General features: G+C 46.7%; 3 protein-coding genes across 5 annotated transcripts in view; 2 read left to right on the top strand and 1 right to left on the bottom strand.

Moving 5' to 3' along the window:
• Positions 1-2,080, top strand: part of LOC128343440 (uncharacterized) — a 30,793-nt gene extending 28,713 nt beyond the window's left edge. Inside the window, exon 5 of the mRNA XM_053292507.1 lies at positions 862-2,080. The gene's annotated coding sequence lies outside the window, so the exon portion shown is untranslated. The remainder of the gene's footprint in view (positions 1-861) is intronic.
• Positions 1,999-6,630, bottom strand: LOC128343441 (uncharacterized). Of its 3 annotated transcripts, none has more exons than XM_053292511.1 (5): positions 5,183-6,630; positions 4,795-4,890; positions 4,281-4,364; positions 3,775-3,926; positions 1,999-2,337 (listed from the first exon to the last, which is right to left on the bottom strand). In XM_053292511.1, the coding sequence occupies exons 1-5, from the start codon at positions 5,520-5,522 to the stop codon at positions 2,272-2,274; spliced, it is 738 nt and encodes a 245-aa protein (XP_053148486.1). In that variant the 5' UTR covers positions 5,523-6,630; the 3' UTR covers positions 1,999-2,271. The 3 variants fall into 3 exon arrangements, with proteins under 3 accessions (XP_053148486.1, XP_053148484.1, XP_053148483.1); XM_053292509.1 differs by having other exon boundaries at positions 3,737-3,926; positions 5,183-6,629; XM_053292508.1 differs by having other exon boundaries at positions 3,741-3,926; positions 5,183-6,617.
• A 1,686-nt stretch (positions 6,631-8,316) lies between these two features.
• The window catches only part of UBE2R2 (ubiquitin conjugating enzyme E2 R2), a 93,005-nt gene continuing 73,716 nt past the window's right edge, over positions 8,317-27,605 (top strand). The window contains exon 1 of the mRNA XM_053296439.1: positions 8,317-8,583. Coding sequence (XP_053152414.1) covers positions 8,407-8,583 — 177 coding nt within the window. The 5' untranslated portion in view covers positions 8,317-8,406. The remainder of the gene's footprint in view (positions 8,584-27,605) is intronic.

Here is a 27,605-nt window from a genome sequence, read left to right as displayed (position 1 = left end):
GATGGCTGTCTGATCTCCAGCCTCAGAGGCACCATGCCTCTCAATATCAGTTGCAGGGGAGCAACCACAGGAGAGAGGGCATGCACATACCTCTTGCTTGCCTGTGGTGGGCTCCCCAGAGTCATCTGATGGGCCACTGTGTGAAACAGGATGCTGGAATAGATGGGCCTTGTGCCTGATCCAGCAGGGCTGTTTTTATGTTCAAGTAGGGCTGGGAAATACCCCCCCCCGGGTGAAACCCTGGAAAGCCACTGTCAGTCAATGTAGGCAGTACTGATCTAGATGGACGAAGGGTCTGACTTAGTATAACACAGCTTCTTATGGAACCCATCAACTGAAAATCCAGCTCTAAGCCGCCACCAACTTCCTGCATCTTCCTAGTGAGGCAGCCCCACCCTGTCCAGTTTTAGTCCTCCTCTTCTGTCATGGTCAGCCAATCCCTTACATTTATGTAAGACTTTTATCCTGTTTTTCAACCTGAGTTTCCGAAGCAGGTTACCGTATTAGTAAAAATGAATGAACAGACATCTAAACTATAGCTTTCAGCATCTCTGATGGAGGAGGCATAGCTAAGTGCAAGTGGAACGGCTGCAGGTGGGTACAGTTGGGACAGGGTGGGGGGTCCAGATGACAGCTGCTCTCTAGATATCTATAGGACAGGGATTCTCAAACTTGGGTCCTCAGATGTTGTTGGAGTATAGCTCCCAAAATCCCCATCCACAATGGCCTTCGGCCACAGCATCTGGAGACCCGTCTAAGAACCCCTCATCTCCTGTGGGGCTTGTCAGGAGGAGGCTGGTTGGCAGGGTAATATTTTTCCAGTTGGGTATAGCTGGACAGTAGCCTGCTTTTGTATTACAGATCCTGCCACTGTAGATCTGAAAGCAGCACTGCCTCCTGCAGTCTGCTGGAAAAAGAATATCAAGAGGAAGGGAAGAGATGTATAACCTGCATTTAGGGATTCAGTAGTCTGCCAAACAGCAGGATAACCAGCTTCCGCTGATGAGGGATTTCATCAGTGTAATTGAAAAGAATACACAGCACAGTGCAGAGGACAGAAGGAGGTTAATCAGTGCTCTGGAAAGGAATGCAAACCTACTGGATGATGACTGGCACATTACTCCTTTGCTGACAGAGCTACACTGACTGCCAATAGGTTTCCAGGCAAAATACAGGGTGCTGGTTATAACCTATAAAGCCCTAAACGGCTTGGGCCCTTTGTATTTAAAATAATGTCTTCTTCATTATGAGCCCCACCGCCTGCTGAGGTCATCTGGAGAGGGCCGTCTCCAGTTGCCACCAGTTCAGCTGGTGGCCACACCGGGGCAGGCCTTCTCAGTTGCTGCCCCGAGATTGTGGAATGCGCTCCCTACTGAAATACGATCCTCTCCATCTCTGACAATTTTTAAAAAGCATTTGAAAACCCACCTCTTCACCCAAGATTTTCCAGCTTTTAAAATTTTTACGTTTTAATCTGTGTTTGATTTGAAATCATCTATATTGTTTTAAGTCTCTGTGTATGTTTTTAACTTGTTTTAATGTTATTGTTAACTGCCCAGAGACAGAAGTTTGGGACAGTGTACAAATCTGAGAAATAAATAAATAATCAACCCAACAGTGATACTTACAAGTGCCCTAGAAATGGCAACAGCCCTACTGATCTGAGCATGCGCTCTTTTGAAACTGATCATGGAAGTGCACTGCCTGATTGATCAGTCATCCACTTCACCAGCAGCATCCAACACAACAGAAAGATGGCTCCTACCCCTTGCAGAGACATGCAGATACTGAACTGGAATGGGAGTTCTATGTTTAATGCTAGAAATAAGCTTCTACCATTTCAAAACCCTTATTGCCAATACCAAAACAATACCTCTATTCTACTCCCTACAGAGAGGAAAAATGCAGGGGTATACTCTGTGTGCCTTGTAGGTATATAGTGTGGGTACATAGTAAAGCAACCCAGATGTTTCAGTCAGAAATCCACACAAGTATTGATAGAGTTCAAAGCTAAAGATTTATTTCAGCACAATATAAAAGTTATATTTTCCCCCAAAGTAATCATCTTAGAAAAACCTTACGACTGTGTACAATAAATTACAGCATGATTGAACTTTCTTCCAGATTGGTTTATTTGTAACTAAAGAACAACTTATTAAAAGTTTAATTCCCCATCCCCACCCCCCACCGAACCAGTATCACAAATAAACTAAATGATTCAGCTTTCGTCTTCATCCTCAAGCAGTTCCAACTGACATGACTGCAGGGCCATCAGTGCCTTTTTAATTTTTTGTTGATTTTTTTCAAGCACAGAGAGGCGTTTCCCAACATTTCCCCCTGTGGATAAGTGGAAAAAAGAAATAAGAAGTTACATTGACCATAAGTGGTTTATTAATGAGACACGGGAATAGTCCCCACCCCCCGCAAATAATAATGTTCTGTCATTATAGAAAAAAAGACGACTGCAGGGAGACATGATAGAGGTCTATAAAATCATGCATGGAGTGGAGAACGTGAATAGAGAGAAATTCTCCCTCTCACTTAACACTAGAACCAGGGGTCATCCCATGAAATTGATTGCCAGGAAATTTAGGACCAACAAATGGAGGTACTTTTTCATACAACACATTATCAACTTGTGGAATTCTTTGCCACAAGATGTGGTGACAGCCAACAACCTGGATAGCTTTAAGAGGGGGTTTGATAACTTCATGGAGGAGAGGTCTATCAACGGCTACTAGTCGGAGGGCTAAAGGCCACCTCCAGCTGCAAAGGCAGGATGCCTGAGTCCCAGTTGCAGGGGAGTTAGAGCAGGAGAGAGGGCAAGCCCTCAATTCCTGCCAGTAGGCTTCCAGTGGCATCTGGTGGGCCACTGTGTAAAACAGGATGCCGGACTAGATGGGCTTCCTTGGGCCTGATCCAGCAGGGCTGTTCTTATGATCTTATGAAATAGAGATGTAACACATGACAAATGACAGCAAACACACAAATGCAATGCTAACGCAGCAAGCAAATGCACAAACACACAAATGCAAAACACAAATGCACAGATGCCATACAAATGCATAGGCACTATACACAAAAGCAACACAGACGCACAAACACAATGTAAAACACATTAAATATGATGCAATTCAGTACCTTCAGAATCAACACTAAATTTTTCATATTACATTGGGGAGGAGATTGGACTGCCAACACTACAATAATAAACGTCATTTTCACCACGCAGGGAAATTTAATGGTTAAAAACTTGGGTTGCCAAACATTGTTGGGCTACAACTCCCATCATCTCCTGCCACAATGGCTGGGGATGATGAGAGTTGGAGTCCAACAAAATATGGCAACCAAAGTTTGAAACTCCCTACAGCAAGGCTCAGATGTTTCCTAAGGAAGTACAGGAGCAAAACAATGTGGGGCATCTTTCTTGGTGCCATTCACTTCATCCTCCCCCTCTTGATCTGGGCACATGGAGGCCAAGTTGGAAGCAAGCACAATCTGACATTGCACAACATCATTACTATCATGTGGCATGTCTGCTACGGCATCAGCCTTAGGTTTCAATTTCCTGGCTTTGAGGAGCCTGAGCCATATTGAGATAGCCTTAACTCTGGTCTTAAACTGGCAGGCTTTTTGACCACCAAATATACACTGTTTATCTCTTGACTTCTATAGTCCTAGAATATACTGAACAGTCATATAACAGAGTAAGCCAATGTCCTGAAGATAACACAACCTACAGATACTCAGCATGCGTCTTTCAATTCTCTTAACTGCAGTTAAGAGATCATCTTCTGAGGCCTCTGTTTGGGTTTCACTGTTGGACCACAGCTCTGTCTGTGTAGACACTTCCATAAAGTGGCCCATGTGATGGCTGTTGGTCCTCTGCCCTGCAGTGGATGTGGAGGGCTGTTCTCCATCAGGTTCTGAAAAATGAGAATGCAATGCTTATTCAATCAGACATTATCTCAGTGTTAGGGATATGGATTCTCTTGTGTGTACTCAGATTTTAAGAAAGATCAACATTTATTGATTTTTACATTCATATTCTGCTCTTCCTCTAAGGAGCCCAGAGCAGTGTACATAGTTAAGCTTCTTCTCACAACAACCCTGTGAAGTAGGTTAGGTTGAGATAAAAGTGACTGGTCCAGAGTCACCCAGCAAGTATCATGGCTGAATGGGGATTTGAACTCGGGTCTCCCTGGTCCTAGTCCAGCACTCTAACCACTACACCACACTGGCTTGAAACCTGGGCATCGGTTTCCAAATAGGAGACCTACCTCTACTCACTGGCTGCGCAGGCTTCTCCTCCTCTTCAGCATGTTGGGGCCTGTGCCAGCTCCTGAGAGCCATTCCATGGATCTCTGTAAACACAGCAAAATCCCATGAGTAATCTGTAATAACACCAGCCATACTCTCTAATCAAGCTGGTCAAGCACCAAGTATTTGCCGATACAGTGCACTTTCTAAAGGGGATTCTCTGCTATGAAACTGCATAGATGTGCTAGTCTGCTCCAGCGCCTGAGACTCATTCCAGGGTATCTGTGAGCACAACAAAGACACGTGAGTAATTTGTAGAAACACTACCTCAGGCAAGAACCAAGCCTCTGCTGACATTGTGCACCCTGGATTATCTGTTGTGTGATTACATTAGATGCGTAAGGAAAAGAATTCATTCAGTAAGATATGAGGGTGTATGGAGCGGTGAAGGACAGCATTTTGCATTAGGAATGATTTTTAAATGGGAGTTTGGTCCATCAATATTAGGAAAACTGTAGCCAAGAACCAGTATACCTCCATCCACTAACAACTCCTGTTCGTGTTCCTCTTCATATTCCTCCTCCTCCACTCTGCACATGTATCTCTTCCTTTCTTTGCCACGGTAGGCTGCTGTCATAAACACAAGATAAACAGGTTAATTTCCCCTGCGCAAGTGTTATTTCAAAGTTGAATCCTGGAGATTAATTTCTGGCTAATTTCACACCATCCTCCCACCCATCAGCAAATTCACACAATTGGGAGAAAAGATCATGGGGAGAAATGAGGGGAAAGGTCAGTGGGGGAAACACTCAGGTGATCTCTATGTGGGAGGAAAAGGGGCAGGGGAGAAAATGCTCAAGCACTTTTACGGAGAGGGGGGGATATGCAGGGGAGTACAAAAATACAGTAAAGCTCCACTAACCTTCTGGGTGGCAACTCAACCTGCTGGGTCTTCCAGCTGCTTCCCACAATATCCACATTTCGTCATAGTGAGGAGGGCGGTGGCGGGGTGGTGGGTGGCCCTGAAAGCGTTCCAGGGCCTCAAAAAAGGTGGCCTTGATCCGCTTGAACTTGGAGCGGACTTGAGCAGCTGTGCGGTTAAACCCCGCATCAGCCATAATCCTGGCAATGCCTTCGAAAATGGAAAGGCTGGGGAGTGGTGTGCTGCTCATCACCCTCTCCACCATTTCTGACTCCTGGAGGAGTCCTAGGAGCATGTCCACTTCCTCCTCCCTCCAGTGGGTCCCTTTGCCAGGAGCCATTTTTGAACCATGCCAATGGGAGAGCAAGACAGAGGAAGTGTTTCAAATGGGAAAGGCGACCCACAGGAAGTCCCCCCCACCCCTGAAGGTTACAAATGTGGGGAATTAAGGGAAAGGAAGTGCAGGTTGATGTTCGGCGCCCCCCTGGGGAGGCCTCTTATTGTTCCCTGGGCAACTTCCCCTCCCCTAAAACAACAAGAAAACCCTCCCTCTTCATTCCATCTCAGACTTTACCCATGCAGAGGGAAAATTCAGTCTGCACATTCTGCACAGGCATCTGGTGTGGAAATACAATCTTGGACCAGATCGACCCTTGGCTTCAGCAAAAGAGCAGGTTCTCTGCGCCACACTTTAGATTGCAAGCCTGTAGGCAGGGTTTGTTCTTTAACTTGTAAATATTGCACAAACCCACTTTAGCAATAACAAAGAGTAATCTATCTCCCCCTCCCCGCCGCTTTAATTATTTTACACAGCCACTTTAGCAATTACAAACAGTATTGTATTAGCTATTTCAAATAACTAATTTGAAATATTAGTTGTATTATGATCCCGCACAGCCCGATGTCTATACGGCAAACTTCGTATTTTACGATCTTCGGGGCAGGGACTTGTCCTTGTTGCTTACACGCTAAACTGCCATGTGAACTGATGGTAATAAAACCTGATATTGCACCACTTTCTTAACTGTGGCTGGATTATAATTATTCCAGGCAAAGAGTAGCCTGTTGGATGCTCATTAACACCAATACCCGCCACGACAATTAAAAAAGACGGTCCAGGTAGGGAGTTCTCAAAAAATAACGAAGCTATCCCTTTAAGAGAAGTAATCCTCCAAGGCAGAGCTTGGTTACCGCTCTAGGAATAGAGAAGTATGTCAACGAATCAGGAAAGGACATGGGTTGAGTTTGGAGGCAGTAGCCAATAGGACAATAGTGCTGTACGGAAGGCAGGAGAACGCAGGGTTAGTGCCTGGCCAATAGGAGATCGCGGGGAGGAGAAGGGCGGGAGCTCTTCGTACTACTCGTCTAATAGGAGAAAAGATGTAGTGGGAGGGGCCTGATTGAAGGAGCCATTCACCGACGAGCCAGAAAGGCTTTGAGAGAAAAATAGGTGTATCGCTCTGTGGGCTCTGTGTCCAATCAGAAACCAGGAATCACAGGGATGGGTGCGTGGCTTTGACTAATAAGAATTGCCTTTGGGGGAGATGGGTGGAGCCCTTCTCGGCCGGCGTGGCCAATTGGAAGGAAGATAGCCTGCGCGAGGTAGGCGGGACCTGGTTAACAGCGTATCCAATAGGAGAGCATTGTCAGAGTGAGGTAGACCTTGAGCCAATTAGGGGGCGCAGAAGGGTGGAAAAGGCGTGTCCGAAGCGGTTGCCAATGCCTTGTGTTAGTGCGTCTGTTGCAGTCCGTAGCCACAGAGGTAATAAAAGTGAGAGTAGCTGATCTCCATGTCTTCATGAAACAATTCCGGGTGTACATGGAAAGACCTGTTTTTAAATTTCTGGGCCACTTAAGCTACCCATAGAACTCAGAGGAGGAGTCCCGGTTTTTCACGTTCAAATATTTTGGGTTTGCAAGAATTTTTTTTTAAATCCCATGGCAATATCGTTGCAATGCGCGTAATACTGCGCGTAAGAGACTTTGCGTTTTGGGCGGTATACAAATGTGTTAAAAATAATAACTTACTGTCTATGACCCACTTACTGCAGGTGTTTGATGCATGTACTTTTTCTTGTAGTCGATTGACCGTAATAAAATCTACCTGCCAATTGACCCATTCAAGTGAACAGGAAAATAGGGACATGTTGGCAGGTATGAAACGTCTGTCTCTGCCATTTACTGTAGGTGAAGGAGTCCGAGGCTGAGAGAGAGAGAGGAAGCCCTGCAATGCAGGACACTGTGGGAGGGTAAGGGGCGGGTTGCAGCTGGCACCAAAGCAAGAGCTCTACCAAGCCTGGAGCTCAGCTGCACGAAAGAAGCCTACTGCGCTACTGACTTGCGTTCAGAATCCTTGCGCCTTTTTCCATGGGGGAAGAAAAAAACATAACACCAAACCACGTGCATAAACACTCTGGAAGAAAATCACGCGAAATAAAAGCAGACAGGCGGGGGAGAATTGCAAAAAGCAAAGACTGCTGTCTTTGCTGCCGCCGCTGGTTTCTCGGAGAAGAAAACTGCAGTCAAATCGTAGATTTCCTCATGACTTCTATCTCCGCCCCGCCAGCGGTGGAAAGTAAACGCGCCCCAGTCCCTGTCCTTCACTCTAGGCTTTTTCCCCTCTCTATGACTATGGCCGTACCCTCCGCTGCCTCCTCTCTAGCACCCCAGCTGCACGCGGTGTCGCGCGTGCGTCCTGGAGGAGGAGGCGTGGCTTCGCAGGGGGAGGCGGGGCCTGTCTCGGAACGTGCGCGTTGAGGTCACTGGCCGAGCGGCGGCGCCGTCACAAAAGGAAGCGGCGGCGGCGGCGCTGCTGCTGCTGCTGCGGGCCGTGCGCGGAGCGGGGGGCGGCAGTAGCCGCCGCGGAGGCGGGCCCGAGAGAGCAGCCGCGAAGGCGCCCCAGCGACTCCCCTCCTTCCCCGCCCCCTCCCTCCCCTCCCCCCCCACCCTCGGAGGCAGGCGGGCGAGCGGGCGGCTGAAGAGGACCCGCCGCCGGCCCCGAGGCCTGGCCGCAGCGCGCCGCAGCAGCAGGCCCCGCGGAGCCCCACGCAGGGAGCGGCGGCGGCGGCCGGCGGGCGGGCGGGCGGCGGCGGCGGCGGCGCTGGGGGGCGCCCGCCCTGACCGTCCCTTCGCGGCCCGCCTGGGCCCTGCCGCCGCCGCCGCCGCCTCCCTCGCCTCCCTCGGCCGCCGCCTCAGCAGCCTGGGGGCGGCGGGCGCCTCGCGCGATGGCCCAGCAGCAGGTGAGCAGCTCGCAGAAGGCGCTGATGCTGGAGCTGAAGGGGCTGCAGGAGGAGCCCGTCGAGGGCTTCCGCATCACCCTGGTCGACGAGTCCGACCTCTACAACTGGGAGGTGGCCATCTTCGGGCCGCCCAACACGCTCTACGAGGGCGGCTACTTCAAGGTGAGCAGCGGCCCCGCGCTGGATGGATGGATGGCTGGGGGGGTGGGATGGAGGAGGGGAGGCCGAGGCTCGCCCGCTGCTGCGGGACTCCAAGTCTCAGCATCCTCCGTTGCCGTGGTTGGCGGACAGGGCAGGTGGGAGTTGTCTTTCGGCAGTAGCGGCTGGGTGGGATGCCCTGCCGCCTCCCCTCTAACAGGGGTCCCCAGGTGGTGTTGACTACAACGCCCATAATCCCCAAATGCTAAAGGCCATTGCTTCTGGGGATGCTGGGAGTTGTGGTCAACAACACCTGGGGACCCCTGTTAGAGGGAACACTGCTTGGGCCTAAGGTGGTTCTTACCTGTAAGTCAGGCGTTCCCAAGCTTGGGTCCCCAGATGCTACTGGACTACAACTCCCATCATCCCCAGCCCCAGTTGTAGCCCATTAACATCTGGGGACCCGGCCCTAAGCTGTGCTTCTCCCTTGGTGAAACTTGAGAGGTCCCCCCTTCATGATCTCAAGCAGAGGGTACTGCTGGTCTCCTTTTTGGGCCCTGCTTGTTGAAAAGCAGTCATTCCCAGGTTGGCTTATTTCCCACAACTCTCTGAAACTCTACCTCAAGGACTGAAGGGAAGACTGTGCTCTTCTTTCCTGTGAGTCACCTTGGTGCGTGTCTGACTGTGCATTCTTAAGGACCACTTAAATGTCATTGTTTTGAACCTGTGGCACCATACAGCCAAAACCTGCTTTTTCCTCCTTGCTTCAAGTTCTTCTGCTACAGAAAAGTTTTGCATACCAGGGTCAGAGGTACTGGCTTCATCTCTGTCATCTTGGTGGGAGTCCCTTGTTCTTGTCTCTTTGAGGAGGGGGTGGCGGGGTTTGTGGTTAATATGTTTCCAAGTCCTGTCAGAAAACAGGAAGAGGGAAGTGTGTGAGATTGCACTTGACAGGGTTGAGATGGTAGGCTTCCCCACCAGTAGATGTTCCATAGAAAAATTCTACGATGTGAGCATGACACTGTCCTGTCTCTGGTTTTAGACAAGCACATCTGGCCCCTGATACTTCATGTGGTAGTCCAGCATCTTAAATGAAATTTGAGCCAAGTCCTTACACTGCCTCTGGATTTCTTTGAGTCTAGTTCATTTGTTATGGAGCTCCTGGAATTCAGGTGGGGGTGGGGGAATGCTGACAAAACTTGGTTTTTGTCTTTTTCCGCTCTGGAATGGTGACTTTCTTTCTTTCTAGAAGAAAATCTTGAATCACGGTAAGGATAGATAAGGCTCTGAAAAGCTGGGAGGTGTGTTAAGGAGGAGGTATTCTGCCTTTGCCTCTCACATCAGAAGTGGCATATCTCAACACTTGGCAGAATTAGTGTTTTATGATGCTGGGGAGGGGGTGTCTTGTGTTGCATGTATTTCAGCATGGTGGTCATGTGCAATCCACAGCTTGCTTTGGAGCAAAAAAGTGACTCTCTACTTGGTCCCAATTGAACTAACTTGTGCTGCCTTGTTGGCAAATCCCAGGTGAACTTTGCCATCATGTGTCTCACATGCACACCCTTCTCTACCTGAATTTACTTTTGTCTGAAGTTTAAACATCCTGCTTTCTAGGAAAATAAGTGAGCATGATGATAATAAACTTCTTTGATGGAAAGACCTCATTGAGCATTTTACTGTTAAGAACACGCTTGTGTTAAGCATGTAAGTGTGATATATTTAAGGCAGCGTCTCATGGAGCTTCATTCAAAAAGTGGAGCTGTTTCCTGTTATGTCATGAGAGGTGGAGTCAGCCATTAATGCCTGTACTTCAAAATCTGGATATACCTTTATGTAATCTGTTGGGTAGAGAAAGTCTGATGCCGTATCTGCAGTTAGAGTGTAAAATGAATATGAATGAGCTGCTAAGGATGTGCTCTGTAAACTCACTCATAATAAGCATCGAGCTTCAGCTAGGAGGCTGGTATGTTATGCTTTTATTGTACCAAGCCCATTCCTAATTCTCTTCTGGTTTGGATATCTCTTTGGGCAGTAGGACTGTTAAATCTTTGGCATAGTTGTTTTTTGGAAGATATCCCATCAGCATTGGGGTAACTCAACCCACCCATGCTATTGCATTGGGAGAAAAGGTGACTGATCAATTTCTACTGTGGCATTTGATGTAAGGTTTTAGGAGGTGGTGAATGGCTCCCGTAGTACACCTTTAGAGCAGTGTGGGATGCTGTCAGACCAGTCAAAAGCTAGCAATTGAGTCCAGTCAAATATTAACAGTTCCTTCATGTGACTGACTTACCTAGAAATAAGTCTTCGCTGAGTTCAGTGGAATTTGTGCATATACATGTGTGAGTGCATACACATTCCTCGTTTCAAATGCATATCTTGTTCTACACTGTAAATGACATGTTCCTATAAGGATGGCATCCATACCTGCCAAGGAGGTTGAATTGAGTGCTGTTGGAAATTGAGGCTGAGAGATTGGAAAATCACTACCTCTGCTTGCACCAAAATTTCATGGTGGTTAAGAGGTTCCCAAGAAGCTATTCAGAGGATAGTCTCCATGTTTGTATGCAGAATAGTAGGAGGGAGGCAGAATTACCGAAATATGCAATTTGACCATTGCAAGAATAGAGAATAGAAATCCTGGAAGGAAGTTGGGAGCAAGCTGTTGTCATGTGGTATTTTATAGCTGTGAGCATAAAATAGAGGTGGGAGGAGAGAGAAACCCATGTATGTCTCCCTGGGCTTGTTGCAGGAAGTGGGGGCTGGGGGTGACAGTGTTGAGCAGCTTTTAAAACTAAAATATTATTATTATTATCATCATCATCATCTTCATCATCATTATCATTATTATTATTAATAATTCAATTTCTATACTGCCCTTCCAAAAATGGCTCAAGCTGGTTTACACAGAAATAATACATAAATATGACTTCTTTATAGAGGACTGTACAAAAAACCAGACTTTGGAAGGCCTGTACTGACAAAATTTTGTATTCCAAGGTAAGAATAACTTGTGAGTCACACAGGATAAACTGAGCACTAACTAAGACTGATTGTTCTACTTGGTTAAGCCAAGGTCCACCTCTTTGAGCATTCTGTCATCTTCAACAGTGTTGGGCAGATGCCTCTTATATGGAAATCCTACAAGCAGGCAATGAGTCATAGCTGTCCCTTGTTTGTCTACAGCAGTGGGTAATGCTTCTGTGCGTGGAAGTTCTGCTTATCATAGCTATTGATACACAGACTGTAAAGTGAGTAAAGTGTACCTTCAAGTTAATTGCGACTCCTGACACCCACAGAGCCTTGTGGTTGCCTTTGGTAGAACACAGGAGGGGTTGACCATTGCCTCCTCCCATGCAGTATGAGATGATGTCTTTCAGCATCTTCCTGTATTGCTGCTGCCCAGGCTATAGGTGTTTCCCATAGTCTGGGGAACATACCTGTGGGAATTCAAACTGGCAACCTTCTACTTGTTAGTCAAGCATTTCCCCACTGCACCACTTAAGGTGGTACACACACAATGTACCTAACCCTTCTAAAGTCATCATCACACTGATGCCAAAATAGTCTGTTGGTTGTGAAGTCCGTCCTTCCATCTGTTCTGAACAGATTGCCACATTTCCTTTGGATTGCCCAGAGTTCTGACATTAAACCTCGAAGTCTTTCTGCACAGTTCTTTCTTTGGATGCAAGAAGATGATTGCAGCTCATTCACAGGGGTACCCACGTTATTGGAATGTTTAGGAAGTACCTGATGTGAAACCTATCAAGAACTGTGTGCCTTAGCACACAGAGCAAGCCAAGCTGCATAGAGAATAGAGAGATGTGGGAGCTCCATCTTTCTGCCTCAGATTAGGGGTGGTGGGCATTTTCAGTGGCTCTGAGGTAATAACTGTGCTTACTGATCAGTAACTTTATAGAAGCCTCACCTTCCACTAGGTGATTCTCTCTGGACTGGTGAGTCTCCCATGAATGGACTCTCATGTCCCTCTTTAGTTGTCTCGAACTAAAAAGCATCAGTTTCTTCATCTTTTCTAATGGATGTTCCAGCCCTCTGATGGTTTGTTGCTCTTTTCCATCCCTGGTATCCTGTTTTGAATTAAGGTTACCAGAATGGTACAGTGTATTCTTTGGTCTGGCCACATTTTGGTGGGACCAAATTGCTGTTCTGGCTGTTAGGAATTGGTTCTTTCAGTGGTGCAGCATGCTGAGCTGACACTTCTGGCAAGAGTTCTGCTATGACCCTAAAGAGCTGAATGGCTGCAGCCTGTTAAAGCTCCAGCAGTGTATGTAAAGCTGGGATTTCTGCTCTGATGTGCATTACATGGGACTTTCATCTGCCATTTTCTTGCCCGTTAATTAACCCAGTGCACGGAGAGCTTCTTAGAACCTGACTTTTTGCCATCCTGTCCAACTTGGCATAAAAACAAATTTGTCTATTGCATTTCTCACTCCTAATCAAATAGTGTTATTCAGAAAATAGTTCTGACCTCCAGTGTGCCTCCTAGAGGACTCTTCTCCCCACCTCCCTGCTTGTTTCTCTCTGTTGTGAAAATTTTCAGTCCTGTCCTTAAGATGCATAATCCTCCTTATTCCACAATTAACTTTCCTTAGAAACCTTTGAAGGAGTTTGTCAAAAGTCTTCTAGATGTATATGTTGTCTCTTGGATCACCTGAAAGGATTGTGCAAGGTTGGTAAGGTAAGACATCCATGCTGATACCTTTCCAGCCAAACTTCTTATTGGTTTGACTGCTATCTCTAGGAATATTTTTCACCAGCTATCTGCTGAATTGATCTTTTGGAAGGGATATTGGGCTTCCATATGAGTCTACACAGCAGGATCCTCGGAGCCCCTGAGGTTAGCATGCGTTCAGGGCTAATAGGCAGTTCTGGAATTGATTGCTTTTCTGGGATGGTGAACAAAATAAGAGGCTTTGAAAGGGTATAAAGCTTTGATGTAATATCTTTTGTAGGTGGTTAACCTGGCTTTAGAATTGTTAAATTCAGTTTGTGGACATGTGCTGTGAACTAGTCTAAGAAATTGCATGGTTTTGAGTGGGCACTTTGGGATCTTAAGCACAAGGCTGAAGGAACCCTATTCTGTTTTACTGATCAGCTTAGGAACACAGAAAGCGTCCTTATTCCCAATCAGGCCATTGGTCCAACTAGTTACACTAAGGGTAGGCAACTTTGGCTTGTAGCTGGGGATTATGGGAATTGTAGTTGAACAGCTGGAAAGCCAAGGTTGCCTACCCCTGGTCTACACTGACTGTCAGTGGCTCTCCAAGGTTTCAGGCAGGAGCCTTTTCCAGCTCTACCAGGGATTGAATCTGGGACCTTCAGCATAGAAAGTAGATGATCTAGCACTGAGCTATGGCCTCATGTCCATAGCTTGCCAAGAAAAGCTTTAATAGAGGTTCATCAGAGTACGGCTATACAGAAAACTACTGTTAAATGTCATGCCACAACAGACGATTCCTGAATATGCCCCAGGACTTTGCCTTTCTTCTAAACAGGGCTCTTGGCAGCTGCTTTGAGGAGTTAATTCCCATGTTCTGTCTAGTGTCCTGAGATCTGTAGAATCTCTGCCATTCTGGCTTAGTTTTGTTGACCTGCCTCTCTTTATTGCCTTGTGGCTGATCCACTAAACCACCAACTTCTGCCTGCCTAGAAAGGGGTAGAGGCCAGATTTCTGAAACTGACCTAGAGGTTACCCCCTGCTATTCCTGCATAAGCCCTACAAGCAATGCAGGATGTAGGGAGAAGAGTGAGAGGGAGCTGCTTGTTGCTCCTGAAATGCGTTGAGACACATGTGCCCACATCTCCGCTGCACAACTTCAAAGCATCTCTCTGTCTTTACATCTTTTCTGCATATCTGGAGTTTTTCCCCTAGTTGCTTGGGGCATCCCAGCACCTTCTTCCTTTCTCTGTAACATTCCATTTGAGTGGCAGAGTTGCTCTTACGTGAGCCCCTCCCCTAACTGCCATTTAGTAATTCATAGCTGCGTGAATATGATCATATGCATGAAGCTGCTTTGTACAGAGTCAGACTCCTGGTCCATTTCACTCAGCATTGTTTACTCAGGGCAGATGCCAGAGGCCTCGAATAGAAATTTCCCCCAGCCCTGGAGCTTGAGGTCCTCCTTTAAATCTTGAAATGGTGAAGATTGAATCTGGGCTGTTCCGCATGCAAAGCATGATGCTCCTCTCTTAGCTATGCTCCCTTTAGGATTTTTGTGTGTTGTGATGTGTGATGGTGGCAGCAGCAGCAGCTGGGGAGGCTGTAGGCAGCTGCAAGTCCCACTTCTGGCAGGGCCACCAGAGTGCTTGCTGTCTAGCCTTCAGTGCTGGGGATGGGGACAAGAGATCTGCCACTTGCCACTAACTGTCTTCCCAACAGGGGTTACTAGTACCCCTAGGATCAGTGTTCTCTCTAATTTTTTCATCTGTTGCGGAATTTGATTTGTTCTGGGCGGCATTATCAAGACAGTGTGTGCACACATGCATTTGGAGAGGGGCCTTCCTGATTCCACCTGAGCGGGATTGAAAATGAACTGCGCGGGCATCAAAAAAATGTGTGAGCATGTGCACGCCTTAGAGGGAGCACTGCCTAGGAGTACTTGAAGGCCTCTCGGGTGCTCTGACTCTGAGCCCTCCTGCCTCCCCATCCTGCAGCTGCACTATTTGGCTACTCCAGCCCTTGAATTAAGGTTCAAGCAGTTGCCTTGAAATTGGAAGTGTTGGGACAGGTTTGCTTCTCCCATTAACTTCAGTGGAAGTACTCATGAGTAACCTAGGCTACTCCAGTCACTGGCTTACATCCAGACTACTAAATTTAATAACTGTAACCTTTAATTGTGCATGTGACACACACACTAAGCATCTCTATGGGGTATCTGAACTGAAGGTTTGCAACAGAAGGGGTAGACTAGTTTAAAAAGGTTGAGGACCCCTGTTCTAGGCCACAGGAGATCAGGCAAGTGGCAATCTGGATGTCTGTTTTTTGCTAGAACCTGTGGTGGGCTGTGGGTTGGAAATACGTTTCTATCTCTAGTCGAGCAAAACTGCAGAACCAGCTTTAAATTCTTTGCTGCTGCTCAGATGGAAACTGCTTACACCTGCCTTCAGTGTACTTGATACACTTGACTGAATTGAGCGGTAAAGCTTTTCACCAACTCCACTGCATCAGGCTGGAAGAGGTTTCATTTTTGAATGCTTCCCTGGGGAGAAAGCTGGGCTGAATGAAACAGGAAGGGGTTAGAATTCTGTATTCTCGGACAGTTGCTTTCACTGGTAAATAGTGCTTTCACACGTTCTATGGGCTGCCTTTGTATGTACCGTGTTTCCCCGAAAATAAGACAGTGTCTTATATTAATTTTAGCCCCCAAAAATGCACTAGGGCAATTAGTGGTACATCAGAAATTACTGCTAGGTCTTACTTTCGGGGAAACAGGGTAGTCCAGAAACTGCAGTTGGTCCAGAATGTGGCAGCCAGGTTGGTCTCTGGGTCATCTTGGAGAGACCATATTACTCCTGCGTTGAAAGAACTACACTGGCTGCTGATACGTTTCCGGACAAAATACAAGGTGCTGGTTATTAGCTATAAAGCCCTAAACAGCTTAGGTCCTGGATATTTAAGAGAACACCATCTTCACCATTTTATTAATTTTATTTATTTATTTAACATATTTTTTTATACTGCCCAAAACTCACGTCTCATGAGCCCCACCACCTGTTAAGATCATCTGGAGAGCTTTGTCTGTGGTTGCCACCAACTCGTCTGGCAGCTACCCAGGAACGGGCCTTCTCCATTGCTGCCCCTGGATTTTGGAATGTGCTCCCTGTTGAAATAAGAGCCTCCCCATCTCTGGCAACTTCTAAAAAGGTACTGAAGGCACATTTGTTCACCCAGGCTTTTAATTAGATTTATGGTTTTAAATTTTCAATGTTGGTTTTAAATGATTTTAATGTTTACATGATTTTTGATCTTAATTGTTCTTGTTTTGATGTAAACTGCCCTGAGCCATTTTTTGGAAGGGTGGTATATAAATCAAATACATAAATAAAATAAAAAATAAAATAAAATAAAGATTGCCCACTTGCAGATTGAAGTAGGAAAAGTGTTGAGTATCCCTAATCCGGACATCCAAAATCCAGAATGCTCCAAAATCTGGAAAAAACACATCGTGCACCTGCAGCACCAATTACATTTACAGCTACCTGTAGTTATTGTAAATTCAATGCTTATTTCCTTTATACTTCAAATAAAACCTAAAAAATACAGTGTACAGTAACCCTTCGTGTTTAGGCTTGTATCCCGTGCCAAAGATAACTCATTACAAATATGCAAATATTCCAAAATCCGAAACACTTCTTGTCCCAAGCAGTTTGTATAAGGGATACTCAATCTGTACCACTTGATTCTTCTGTTTTAAACAAGAAGCCTACTTCTGAACTAGAAGTACATAAAGTACTAGAAGTACTGAACTAGAGTACATAAGAACAGCCCTGCTGGATCAGGCCCAAGGAAGCCAATCTAGTTCAGCATCCTGTTTCACACAGTGGCCCACCAGATGCCTCTGGAAGCCTACAGGCAGGAGTTGAGGGCATGCTCTCTTTCTTGCTGTTACTCCCCTGCAACTGGTACTCAGAGGCATCCTGCCTCTGAGGCTGGAGGTGGCCTATAGCCCTCTAACTAGTAGCCGTTGATAGACCTGTCCACCATGAAGTCATCCAAACCCCTCTTAAAGCCATTCAGGTTGTTGGCTGTCACCACATCTTGTGGCAGAGAATTCCACAAGTTGATTATGTATTGTGTGAAAAAACGCTTCCATTTGTTGGTCCTAAATTTCCCAGCAATCAATTTCATGGGATGACCCCTGGTTCTAGTGTTATGTGAGCGGGAAAAGAATTTCTCTCTATCCACTTTCTCCACTCCATGGATGATTTTATAAACCTCTATCAGGTCTCCCCGCAGTTGTCGTTTTTCTAAGCGAAATAGCCCCAAGTGTTGTAGCCTTGCCTCATAAGAAAGGTGCTCTAGGCTCCTGATCATCTTGGTTGCCCTCTTCTGCACATTTTCCAGTTCGACCATGTCCTTTTTAAGACGTGGTGACCAGAACTGTACACAATAATCCAGGTTTGGCCGCACTATCGTTTTATTAGCAGTTTTGTTTTCAGTCCCCTTCCTAATGATCCCTGGCATGCTTTTGGCCTCTTTCACAGCTGCCGTTCATTGAGTTGACACGTTCAATGAGCTGTCCACCACAACCCCAAGATCCCTCTCTTGGTCATTCACCGACAGCTCAGATCCCATCAATGTATACTTGAATTTGGGGTTTTTTGCCCCAATGTGTATCACTTTACACTTGCCAACATTGAACCACATTTGCCATTTTGTTGCCCACTCCCCTAGTTTGGAGAGATCCTTTTAATCATTTTAATGTAGTTAAAAGTGCACATAGAATACATAGAATAGGAACACCAAGTAAAGGCCAGAATTACTTAGCTGCTGCAGCAGCTGCTTCTTTGTGCCTCACAATGGGCAGATTTTCTCTCCATGGCTTAAGATCTTGAATTAATGGGAGCTGATGGAAGCAGGCTGTGTGCATCAATTGAATGGAAACTCAGAGATGACTTCTTGAAGTGTAATGCTGTGGCATATCTCCTAACCTGCTTGGTCCAGTCAGGATGGGTAAAAACATTTTTGCCTTCTCCCCGTACTGCTTTAGAGAGGCCTGCCTCACATCATTGCTACCTTGGAGTGAAGTGCTGAGTTATGGTGGAAGGCAATTCACAAATTTTGTAGACTGCACAGCAAAATCTTACGGCTGGGATAAACTCTAGGGAAACCTTAAAGCTTCAGCCTTTGCTTATTCTCCAGCAAGAACAGAAGAACCTTCTCAATGGCTGCTTCTTTTGTTGTCAGTGCTATCTGGGACCTAATTCTTCTTCCATATTTTTATTTAGTGTGTGTGTGCAACTTCCCCTTTTTCCGGGTAACGATGGGGCCAGGGGTGGCAGGGAGGAACGCTGCTGCCCCTAAAACATTGCTCCGGAGTGAAGTCCCGGAGGGGGAAAAGCAGCAGGAGGGGTAAATACTACCCCCCCTTAAAGCTAGACACCCCCCAGTGCTGGACCGTGCCTCCGTGGTTCCGTGCACATCCACCAAATCAAATGAAGCTTACTCCCTGGTAGGTTCATCGGATTGCAATATTAGATTATCCTAAGGAGATGGTTTATAGTTCCTAACATTAGAGGTTTTGTGAATATTATCTATACAGCAAATTTCTCTCTATGTATTGAAAAGAAGGAAAGGAAAGATTGTGCCGTCGAGTCAGTGTCAGCTCTTGGTGACTACAGAGCCATGTAGTTTTCTTGGTAGAATACAGGAGTGGTTTACCATTGCCTTCTCCCACACAGTATGTATTGAATTTCTCACTTTACAAAGAGCAATTAAAGCAGTATACATCACAAGTAAAACATCACACAGAAAAGAATAAATTCTCTGCAGCAGAGTGAATAGGAATCGGCATAAAAATCAGTTTGGCACAGAACTAAAAGCTTTCTAGAACAGAAGGATCTTCAGTTTTGTGTCTAAAACGGGATATATTTTGTATCAGGTACAAAAAATGGCTTTTCCCAATAACTGCCGAAGATAAAAAAATATCTAACATCAGTTGAGGTACATACTGTTCTGCCAGTATATCTCAAATGATCAGTTTAGCATGTAAAGCTTATTTGCTTTTTTATTTGACTCAGCATAACTTGTCAACTGTGCCATAAGAACCAGTGTAGTGGTTAGTCTTGGACTAGGACTGGGAGATCTGAGTTCAAATCCCCATTCAGCCATGAAACATAATTGGTTGACTCTGGGCCAGTCACTTCTCTCTTGGCCTAACCTACTTCACAAGGTGGTTGTGAAGATAAACCACCATGTGAGGATAAACAACTCTGGGCTCCTTGGAGGAAGAAAGGGGTATGAATATAAAAATAAAATAACTGCATACTCATAAAACTTTTCTTCCTATTCTAAAAAACCCTGGAGTTTCACTTTCCATAATCTTATGCTTGCAGCTGTGAGTGTGTGAAATAACTTCTGCTAAATTTCCTTAGTTATAGTATAAATGAGCAACACAGGGTCGAAATAAAATTTGTGTACACGTTTTTCACTTGCATTCTCACTTTTCTTAAACTTCTGCCCACACACACGTCTACCAAAGGTGAACATCTTACCTTAAGACATTTTCACCATCTTCTGTCTAAAGAATTTAGTTTGTAGTGTCACAGAAGTCATCACTCTTATACAATTACATTCAAGGAAAAGCTGCTTTTTAATGCATCAGTATATATTCTCAGATGACCGTTTGATTGACCTTTAAGATGTTTCACCTTCATTAAAATGTTCACACTAAACATACTATCTAAACCCCTTCAACTGCCTTGAAAAGTTCTCTTTGCATTTAGGAAGACACTTGACAAATTACTAGACTTAGCATGGAGAGTGCAGAGGGGGAGGGGGAATGGGCTCCTTACCACTTTACAAGTAATGTACTTAAAGCAAAAACAGGGCTGTCTGGGACCAGTAAAGATTTTATTAAATAACTCTCTGCCTCTGAATGTTCTAGTCCAGGTGCCATGGCTCCCTGGCACTTCAGATTTGTTAAGTCCTGTGGTACAGAATATTTGTCAACCTATGAAAGCCATTACCAATATTAAAAGCCTTTATAGCCTCAAGCAGGAGAGACTGCCTGATGTTGCTGAAGGCCAATCAGAAATATGAATGACTCCAATGTATGTATTTTTGCAGGCCAAATAATTGTTTTCTAATTATCTTTGAGCAAACTCTTGTCTGGTCTCTAGAGTAGCATTCAGATTACTCTTGTCATGTAAATGCTTTTCTAGAGCAAGGCCAGAGCACTCAGTCCTTGCATGAGGAATGTCCCCCTGCTCCCGAGGAGTGCCTGCACTAGTGTAGTCTCTGGTGCCACGGGCACTGAGGTGGTTCTCTCACTCGCTGTCCACTCAGTTGGAGTTGTCTCGGTGTTAACACTTACTGCTAGTTCAAATAACACTGTGGTGGTTGATTTATAGTGGTTGGGTTATAGTGGCGGGTTCATCAAAACCAGCCTTGGCTTGCGAGGCTACTAATCTGGCAGCCTTCATGTGATGATGCCAGCATGTTCTGGTTGTCCACTAAATGCTACAAGCGGGATGAATGCCATTGACCTTAAGTAGGCGGTTGTGTGTACTAGGATTTTTCCCTAGTTCTACATATTTAAAAATCATATCCAGAGCTTGTGAAGGGAAAGGGCTAAAAAAGAATACTGGCTCCAATGTGTACCTGAAGAGGCAAATTGCAGAAGTGAATGGAGGGGTGGTGGGGCTGAAAAAGCCTTTCAGAGGTTTTTTCCAGACATGGTTGCAGTAGTGCTGGTGAGTGGTGAGGAAGCCAGTGGGGTGCAATTGGATTGCTCTGGCACCTGCAGATACTTCACATAGTCAGCTGGAGTTGCAAGCTGTGGGGACAGTGGAGTGTGGGCAGCTTCGCTTTGTGCGAACTGCAGTCTAGGCTTCTAGCTCAATTTTTCTAAATCAGTTTCAGATCCTGCTTTGCCTATGTGGCACTATTCTTCAGCTGAACTCACCTTGCAGGACATCTTTGCACTTAAGCATTTGATGTTGGATTTTGCCTAGGAAAGCAGCCTCTCCCTCAAATCCAAAGTAGTTGAGATTTGTGTGCCTCTAGGCAGGATGTAGAGCATCTGAGGCCCTTCATTTCTGCAAGGAAATATGCCTCCCCCAGCAACTTGCTGTCCTACCTTTGTCTAATAGGATGAATTTGGTAATTACCAAAGTGTCACACTTGCCAGCTTTTTGCAGAAGCAGCATAGAGAGATGGCTGCATTTCAACAGCTCTTATGTGTGCTGCATAGCTGGCTTTGTTCGGGATGAACAAGTACCTGGAGCCTAGTGCAGGCAACCTTAAGAGATTTTGACCTGTCTGTTTCCAGCACCAAATTTACCACACATCTAAGCCTGCACCATTTCCATGGCTTTACCAACTGCCCATTGCCACCCCAGCCCTGACCAACCTCAAAACTGCGTATAAATACTGCTGTCTGCAGCCAGAATTATGGAAACCATGTGAAGTCTCATTCTCGTTCAAGCATCACAGTTTGTTTGTTTTTAGCCCAGTAGCTTATCAGTTTGAAGCTTGCCAGTGTTGTAGGCTCCTCCTGCAAAAGCCTCTCAGCAAATGTAGGCAAGAGCCTTTGGAGGAATTGGGAAGCTTGAGCTAGTGAGGCATCAGATCATGCAGCCTTGCAGTGTAGGATCTCTAGGTTTGTGAAATTTTCTAGTATCCTCATATACAGTTCCAAAAACATGGCATGCAGAATTTCCACCTAAAAATTACAAACTTGAATACAAAAAATACTGATATAGTGCTTTTCCAAAAAGTTCCCAAAGCAGTTTACATATTTTAAATAAATAAATAGCTTCCTGTCCCTGAAGGTCTCAGTCTAACTGGAGCTTGGAGATGAATTACTTGTTAAACACGGAGGATTAACAAATTGGTAACGTGTTAGGGGAGGAATGCTCTAGCGAGTACATGCTGGAATCTTGTATGTTTATGCCAAGTGATACTTGAGCTACCTAACACTGGCTTGCAGTGGAAGTGTGTGCACAGGGAAAGAAGGGCTCATGATCCGGTTATTCAAACATTGGCCTCAGTTGAGAATTATTCAAGTCTTTCTGAGGGTTTGGGCAGGATTGGTGGCTCTGCTTGTGGTGGTCCCTCTGCTGTTGACCTGGAAACTGGATTATGTGAGGCTGCCGTGTGCTTTAAGGTTGGGCCTCTGAGCACACTGTAGTCCATCTAATCTTTTCCCCACGCAAAGGGAAGCGAAAATCATTAGCTGCCTCTTGGTCCCTGGCACCATCAATATTTGCTTTGGTGTAAGCAACATATGGTTCACCCAGCTCAGTTGAGAAGCAAATTAAGTTGCAAGCTTATGTACAGCACAAGCTTTTCACTTCTGTGGGTGGAACTCGATGGTTTTGAAGTCACACACACGGCAGGAAGACAATATACTCACATATTAAGAAGTCCTAGTTTTGTAAACATCTACAATAAAGATCAAACTTTGCCTCCAAGCCTCCTATAAAATGGCCCAAGCAGAGGCTAGTGGGGCAGACTGCAAGCAGATATTGTGCTAGGAGTGACTTTGCTGGAAGAGCTTCTTGGCTGGCAAGTCACTTACTTATCCTTCTTTGTTTCTAGGGGCAAGAATGCATGAGCTGCAAAGGGGCATCTGGGAAATGTAAACTGAGCTGGTTAGAAATGAAGCTTGGTCTGTCACTGGCCTCTAGGAGATGTTGCCATCTGCTGCAATGTGGCTGGAAGGAACCTGGGGTTGAGCCCAAGACCACCCTGTCTGAGATGCATTGCACTGGAGCAGATCGGCTGCTGCTGCTGATCTGGTAGGGTGAGGAGGCTTGGAGACCAGGCTGTGTGGCTGAGCTGCAGTTTCAGCTGGAATCAAAGGTCAGCATGGCTTCATTGCCAGAATTGTGCCTCAACCTCCTCTTCCTTGCAGATCTTGTTGGCTCTGTGTGCCTTGACTGTCCTGGGAGGAAGTCCATGAACTCTTTCCATTTTATCTGCTTTCAGCACTTGTGGTTTAAAAGTGATTTGCTTCTCTTGACCCATCTGGTGCCCTGTTCCTTTGCTTCCTGGGTGCCCTCCATTCCACTGGCTGAGAGTAGATGGTAACCTTTGAAAACTCCGTGTCTTTAACTTGCCCAGAAAGATCAAGAGGCACAGATCTGTTGCCTCTGCTGTGAGTTTTGGAAGAAAGCTGAAGGGGATGGCTGCGGACAGCCATTAAATGACATGGTTATCCCTGGACATTGCATGTATGCTTGTGGTTGTTGGTAGCCATCTTTGGCAGTTTCAAGAACTGTCTCTGAAAACCATGTTGTAGTGTCTTAAATCCCCAGATCTGGCATTCACGTATTGGGTGGAAAGTTTCTTTCATTCCAGAAGTGATGTCAGGAAATCAAGCAGCACAAACGTCATGCTGATTAGATTTCCCTAATGGTATTTGTTGAACAGGAAGCAATTTCTCTGGAGATGTGACTTCCATATGCATTACTCAGAAGCCTGAATGCAAAAGAGTTGTTGTCTCTCTTCATTGAGTGTCTCTTGGGTGATGAGAAGTTTGTCATTTCTGCGGTGCACTCAGAACTGTATAACACTGTTCTAATTCTGCAAAGGTAGGAGTTTTGTGGGAGTGACTGTACTTGGCAGGTAAACTGTCTGGTAGATCCTCTTTTTCCACGGCCCGAGGAGGTCATCCTCCAGTAGTATGGGTTGTGAACTAAGCATGCTCCAAGACAGGACCAGTAAGAGAACTGAAGGCGTGGCTAGCCTATAGTTTGGGAGGCAACCCAGCTCCAGTTCCAATCCTGTCTTCGCTCTATGAACAGGTCAGTTCTGTTGCTCCTGCAACTTTTCGCTCTTTTGAGCTTGCTGGCTAGCCTTTACCTCTCTTCTCACCTATCTAGCATTGTGCAAGGGTGGGGGGAAAGTCAATTTTTTCCCTCCAAAAGTTTGAACTAAATTCTCCCTTTTTTGTTTAAGTTGCTTGGTTTTTTCTCTACTTTACTTTCGTTTCCCCCTGGCCGTTTGGCCATGGAGTGCACACCCGCTGGTGCGCCTTTAGAGGGTTCCCTATTGGAAGGGCTCCTCTCTGACCATTGGGGCAAACCAACCCCTGCGGTCTCTGCATCTACCAGGGAGATTAACCCCCCCATACTCCCCCACGAAATGCTGTGCCTAAACCCGGCCAGCTGTTCCTACCTCCAGCAGCAAGCCTTCCAAGAAAGACCACAAGAAGGCAAAAAAGAAAGCCAAGCATCTATGGGAGGCAGAAATAAGAGCCACTCCTTCCACAAAGGCACACTCAGTGCCCGTTTCGGCAGTTTGCCTGAGTGAGCGGCTGCTCATTCAAGCCGTCTGCAAGGCACGCCAGCCTCGCCACCTCTCAGATGCGAATACAGGGGGGGACGACCTGCTGCTGGACCAGGGCAGTCGACTCCTCCCTTCGCCTCCGATCCCTCCTCTCAGCTTACCGGAGGAGGTGATCCCATTGCCGGCCATGCCTCACAGCCCTCCTCCCCAACCTCCAGTTCGGGAGATGGAGTTAGACCTAGCAGAGCCCCTGCCCGTGCTCCCGACTGGGGTGATCCTGCCGACCTCTCCGCCTTCACAGACTTCGGGTCCGGCCGCGCCTTCAGTTCCGGAGCTCCTATCTGCACAGCTGCGGCACCTGAGTTCGCCACCGGGATCTTCTGTCCCTCCTTCGTGCCCAAGGGATGTGAGTACTGCGCCAGTCTCAAGCGCCCCCCCCCCTTCCACCCAACATCACTTCCTGGTTGTGTGATTTTTTTCTCTTGGCATTTTTCTGAATTGTTTAAAGCTAATATACCAACTCCTGCCCTGCTGGCACACAGGGCTAATCGCCACCATTCCCAGTCCTCCGCTCTGGATTCCAGTCCCAGCCGGCATCCATTCCAACTAACGAAAGAGGCTTATTTCAACCCCACCCCAGGATGCCCAGGAGGAGAAAGAGACCCAGGTCCTCCTCCAAGGAGCTCCTCCTAAGCACCCTGCTCCTCAGCCGCTACCCTCTATCCCATCTGCCCCCTGCCCAATTCTCAGGAGGTCCTCTCTGGCCCAGCCTTGCCTGTCATCCCGTCCAGGGCCCTCTCTCATAAAAGGGTGGTTCCCTCTGATGCATGCCTGCCTTTAGAGGGGCATCTCAACCCTATCTCAGATCATAAGGAAGGACTGAGAGGAAATAATGATGAGGCTGCCTCCCTGTCAGATAAGGAGGAAGGAGAACTCTCTGATGAGAATACTGTTAACCCACTGCTGTCTTCCTACCGCCTCTTCTCTTCATCATATTTTGAGATTATGTTGTCTAAGGTTAGACGTGCTATAAATTATGTTACTCCTATTGATGCAGTGCAGACCACGCCTTCTCTTGATCATAATGTTTTCTTCTCCTCTGTTCCAGTTACTACTGTTCTTTTTCCTCCTTTGTTTAAGGATGTTATGCTAGCAGAATGGGCATCTCCCATCTCATCCAAGGCCCTGGGTCCAATCCCTAAGAAGCACTACAACCTACTGCCCGAGATAGCCTCTTGACGGTACCCACGGTGGACCCCCCGGTGGCTCAATTGTTGTCCACCTCAGTGCTGGTTAAGGAAGGGGATGAACAACTCAAATCTCCTGAGGATTGCAAAGCTGATATGCTTCTTTGTAAGAACCATTTGGCTTCCGCCACAGTCATCAAAGCAGCCACCACTAATTCCATTTATGACAGGGAATCTATGCTTTGGGTCAAGGAACTGGCTGCTATAGTCCCACCCGAACTCACCAGAGTGCACCAAGGGTTAAAGAAGTTGACCAAAGCCACAGCCCTGATGGCAGACTCTAGCTTGGACTGTATCCAGCAGGCCGCTTGAGCTATGGCCTTGGGGGTGGGAGTCTGCCGTTCCCTATGGTTAGAGCATTGGAATGTACATTCCCGGTCTAGCCTTAACCTTTTGGCTACCCCTTTTACAGATCCCCGACTCTTCGGCAAAGTGTTGGACCCGATCCATATTGAGACCAAGGATAAGAAAAAAGCCTTGCCTTCCAACCTTAGAGTTCCGTCGGCCTTTTCAAACCAATACTCAGTCCTTTTGGCCATTCAGAGGCTCCCAAAGACCTACGTTTGCCTTGCCCAGAGACAACAGAGGCTTCTCCTATCATCCTGCCTGGTGCAACCGATGGCAACAACGAGGAGTTGGATCAGCTAGAGGTCATTCTTCCGGATCCTTTCCTCCAGCATTTTCCCTCCCCTCCAGACAGCAATAACTACCCCCCAGTAGGTGGATGGCTTCTTGCCTTCTACCCACAGTGGGAAGCCACGACTCAGGACCTCTGGGTCCTTTCCACTGTTTCCCATGGTTACGCCCTGGATTTCCAGGCACAGTCTCCAGACCAGGTCACCATCTCTCCCAGATCCACTCTGCCAGACAAACATCAGTGGATGTGTCTTGCCATTCAACATCTCCTTCAGATCAATGCCACTGAACCCGTGCTATCGACCGAATTATGGCACGGCGTCTATTGGCTTTTATTTCTCATTCCAAAAAAGGATGGATCTTGAAGAGCGGCTCTGAACCTACGGTCACTCAATCGATTCATCCGCAAGCGGAAGTTCCGCATGGAATCTCTCCATTCAATCAAAGAAGCAATCGTGCCACAGGACTTCCTGGCCTCTGTCGACCTATCCGAGGCCTACCTCCATGTACCTATCCTGCCCACTCATCATCAGTTCCTCAGGTTCTGCTACGACGGCCACCACTATCAATACAAGGCCCTCCCCTTCAGTCTTTCGTCGGCCCTGAGGGTATTCACCAAGATAATTTATTTGGTCGACAACCTCCAGACGAGCAGGATCCACATATGCCTGTACCTGGACGATCTGCTTTTCCGAGCATCCTCATTCACTCTAGCCCAGAATTCAGTGCAACACACCCTGTCAGTCCTTGCCTCCCACGGATTTCTTGTGAATCACCAAAAGAGTCACCTGGTATGGTCACAGATTATCCAACATTTAGGGGCGATCTTCGACATTCGGCACCCATCCATCTCTCTGCCACCAGAACGTCAGCAGAAATTGGACTCCCTCATCTGTCCTTTTCTTCAGGCAATATCGGTGTACTTGATGACTCTTGCCCAATTGCTTGGATCACTGATCTTGTGCCTCGAGTGCACTCCATGGGTATGCTGGCACTCCCAGCCTCTTCAGTGGCTCCTCCCCTTTCATGAGGACATTATGGCCTGTGTCCACAGGGAGATCTGCTTGCCATCAAAGTTCCGTCAGTCCCTCTGGTGGTGGCTGCCATCCACCATGTTGAAAGGTTTTCCCTTCACGACTCCAAATCGGGTGCTAATAACCACAGATGCCAGCCTATCGGGCTGGGGG

This window comes from Hemicordylus capensis, chromosome 2, assembly GCF_027244095.1.
Source record: "Hemicordylus capensis ecotype Gifberg chromosome 2, rHemCap1.1.pri, whole genome shotgun sequence".
NCBI lineage: Eukaryota > Metazoa > Chordata > Lepidosauria > Squamata > Cordylidae > Hemicordylus > Hemicordylus capensis.
The sequence above is the reverse complement of the archived record's forward strand: the minus strand, read 5'-3'. Positions and strand labels throughout refer to the sequence as shown.

Bases quoted from the DNA above. Each gene is read 5' to 3' on its own strand.
- LOC128343441 (XM_053292508.1), bottom strand. From the start codon at position 5,522: ATGGCTCCTGGCAAAGGGACCCACTGGAGGGAGGAGGAAGTGGACATG. The intron at 4,891-5,182 runs GTTAGTGGAGCT...TGTTTATGACAG, and splicing joins GTTGAGTTGCCACCCAGAAG to CAGCCTACCGTGGCAAAGAA. The intron at 2,338-3,740 runs GTAGGTTGTGTT...ACTTATCCACAG, and splicing joins AAGACGCATGCTGAGTATCT to GGGGAAATGTTGGGAAACGC.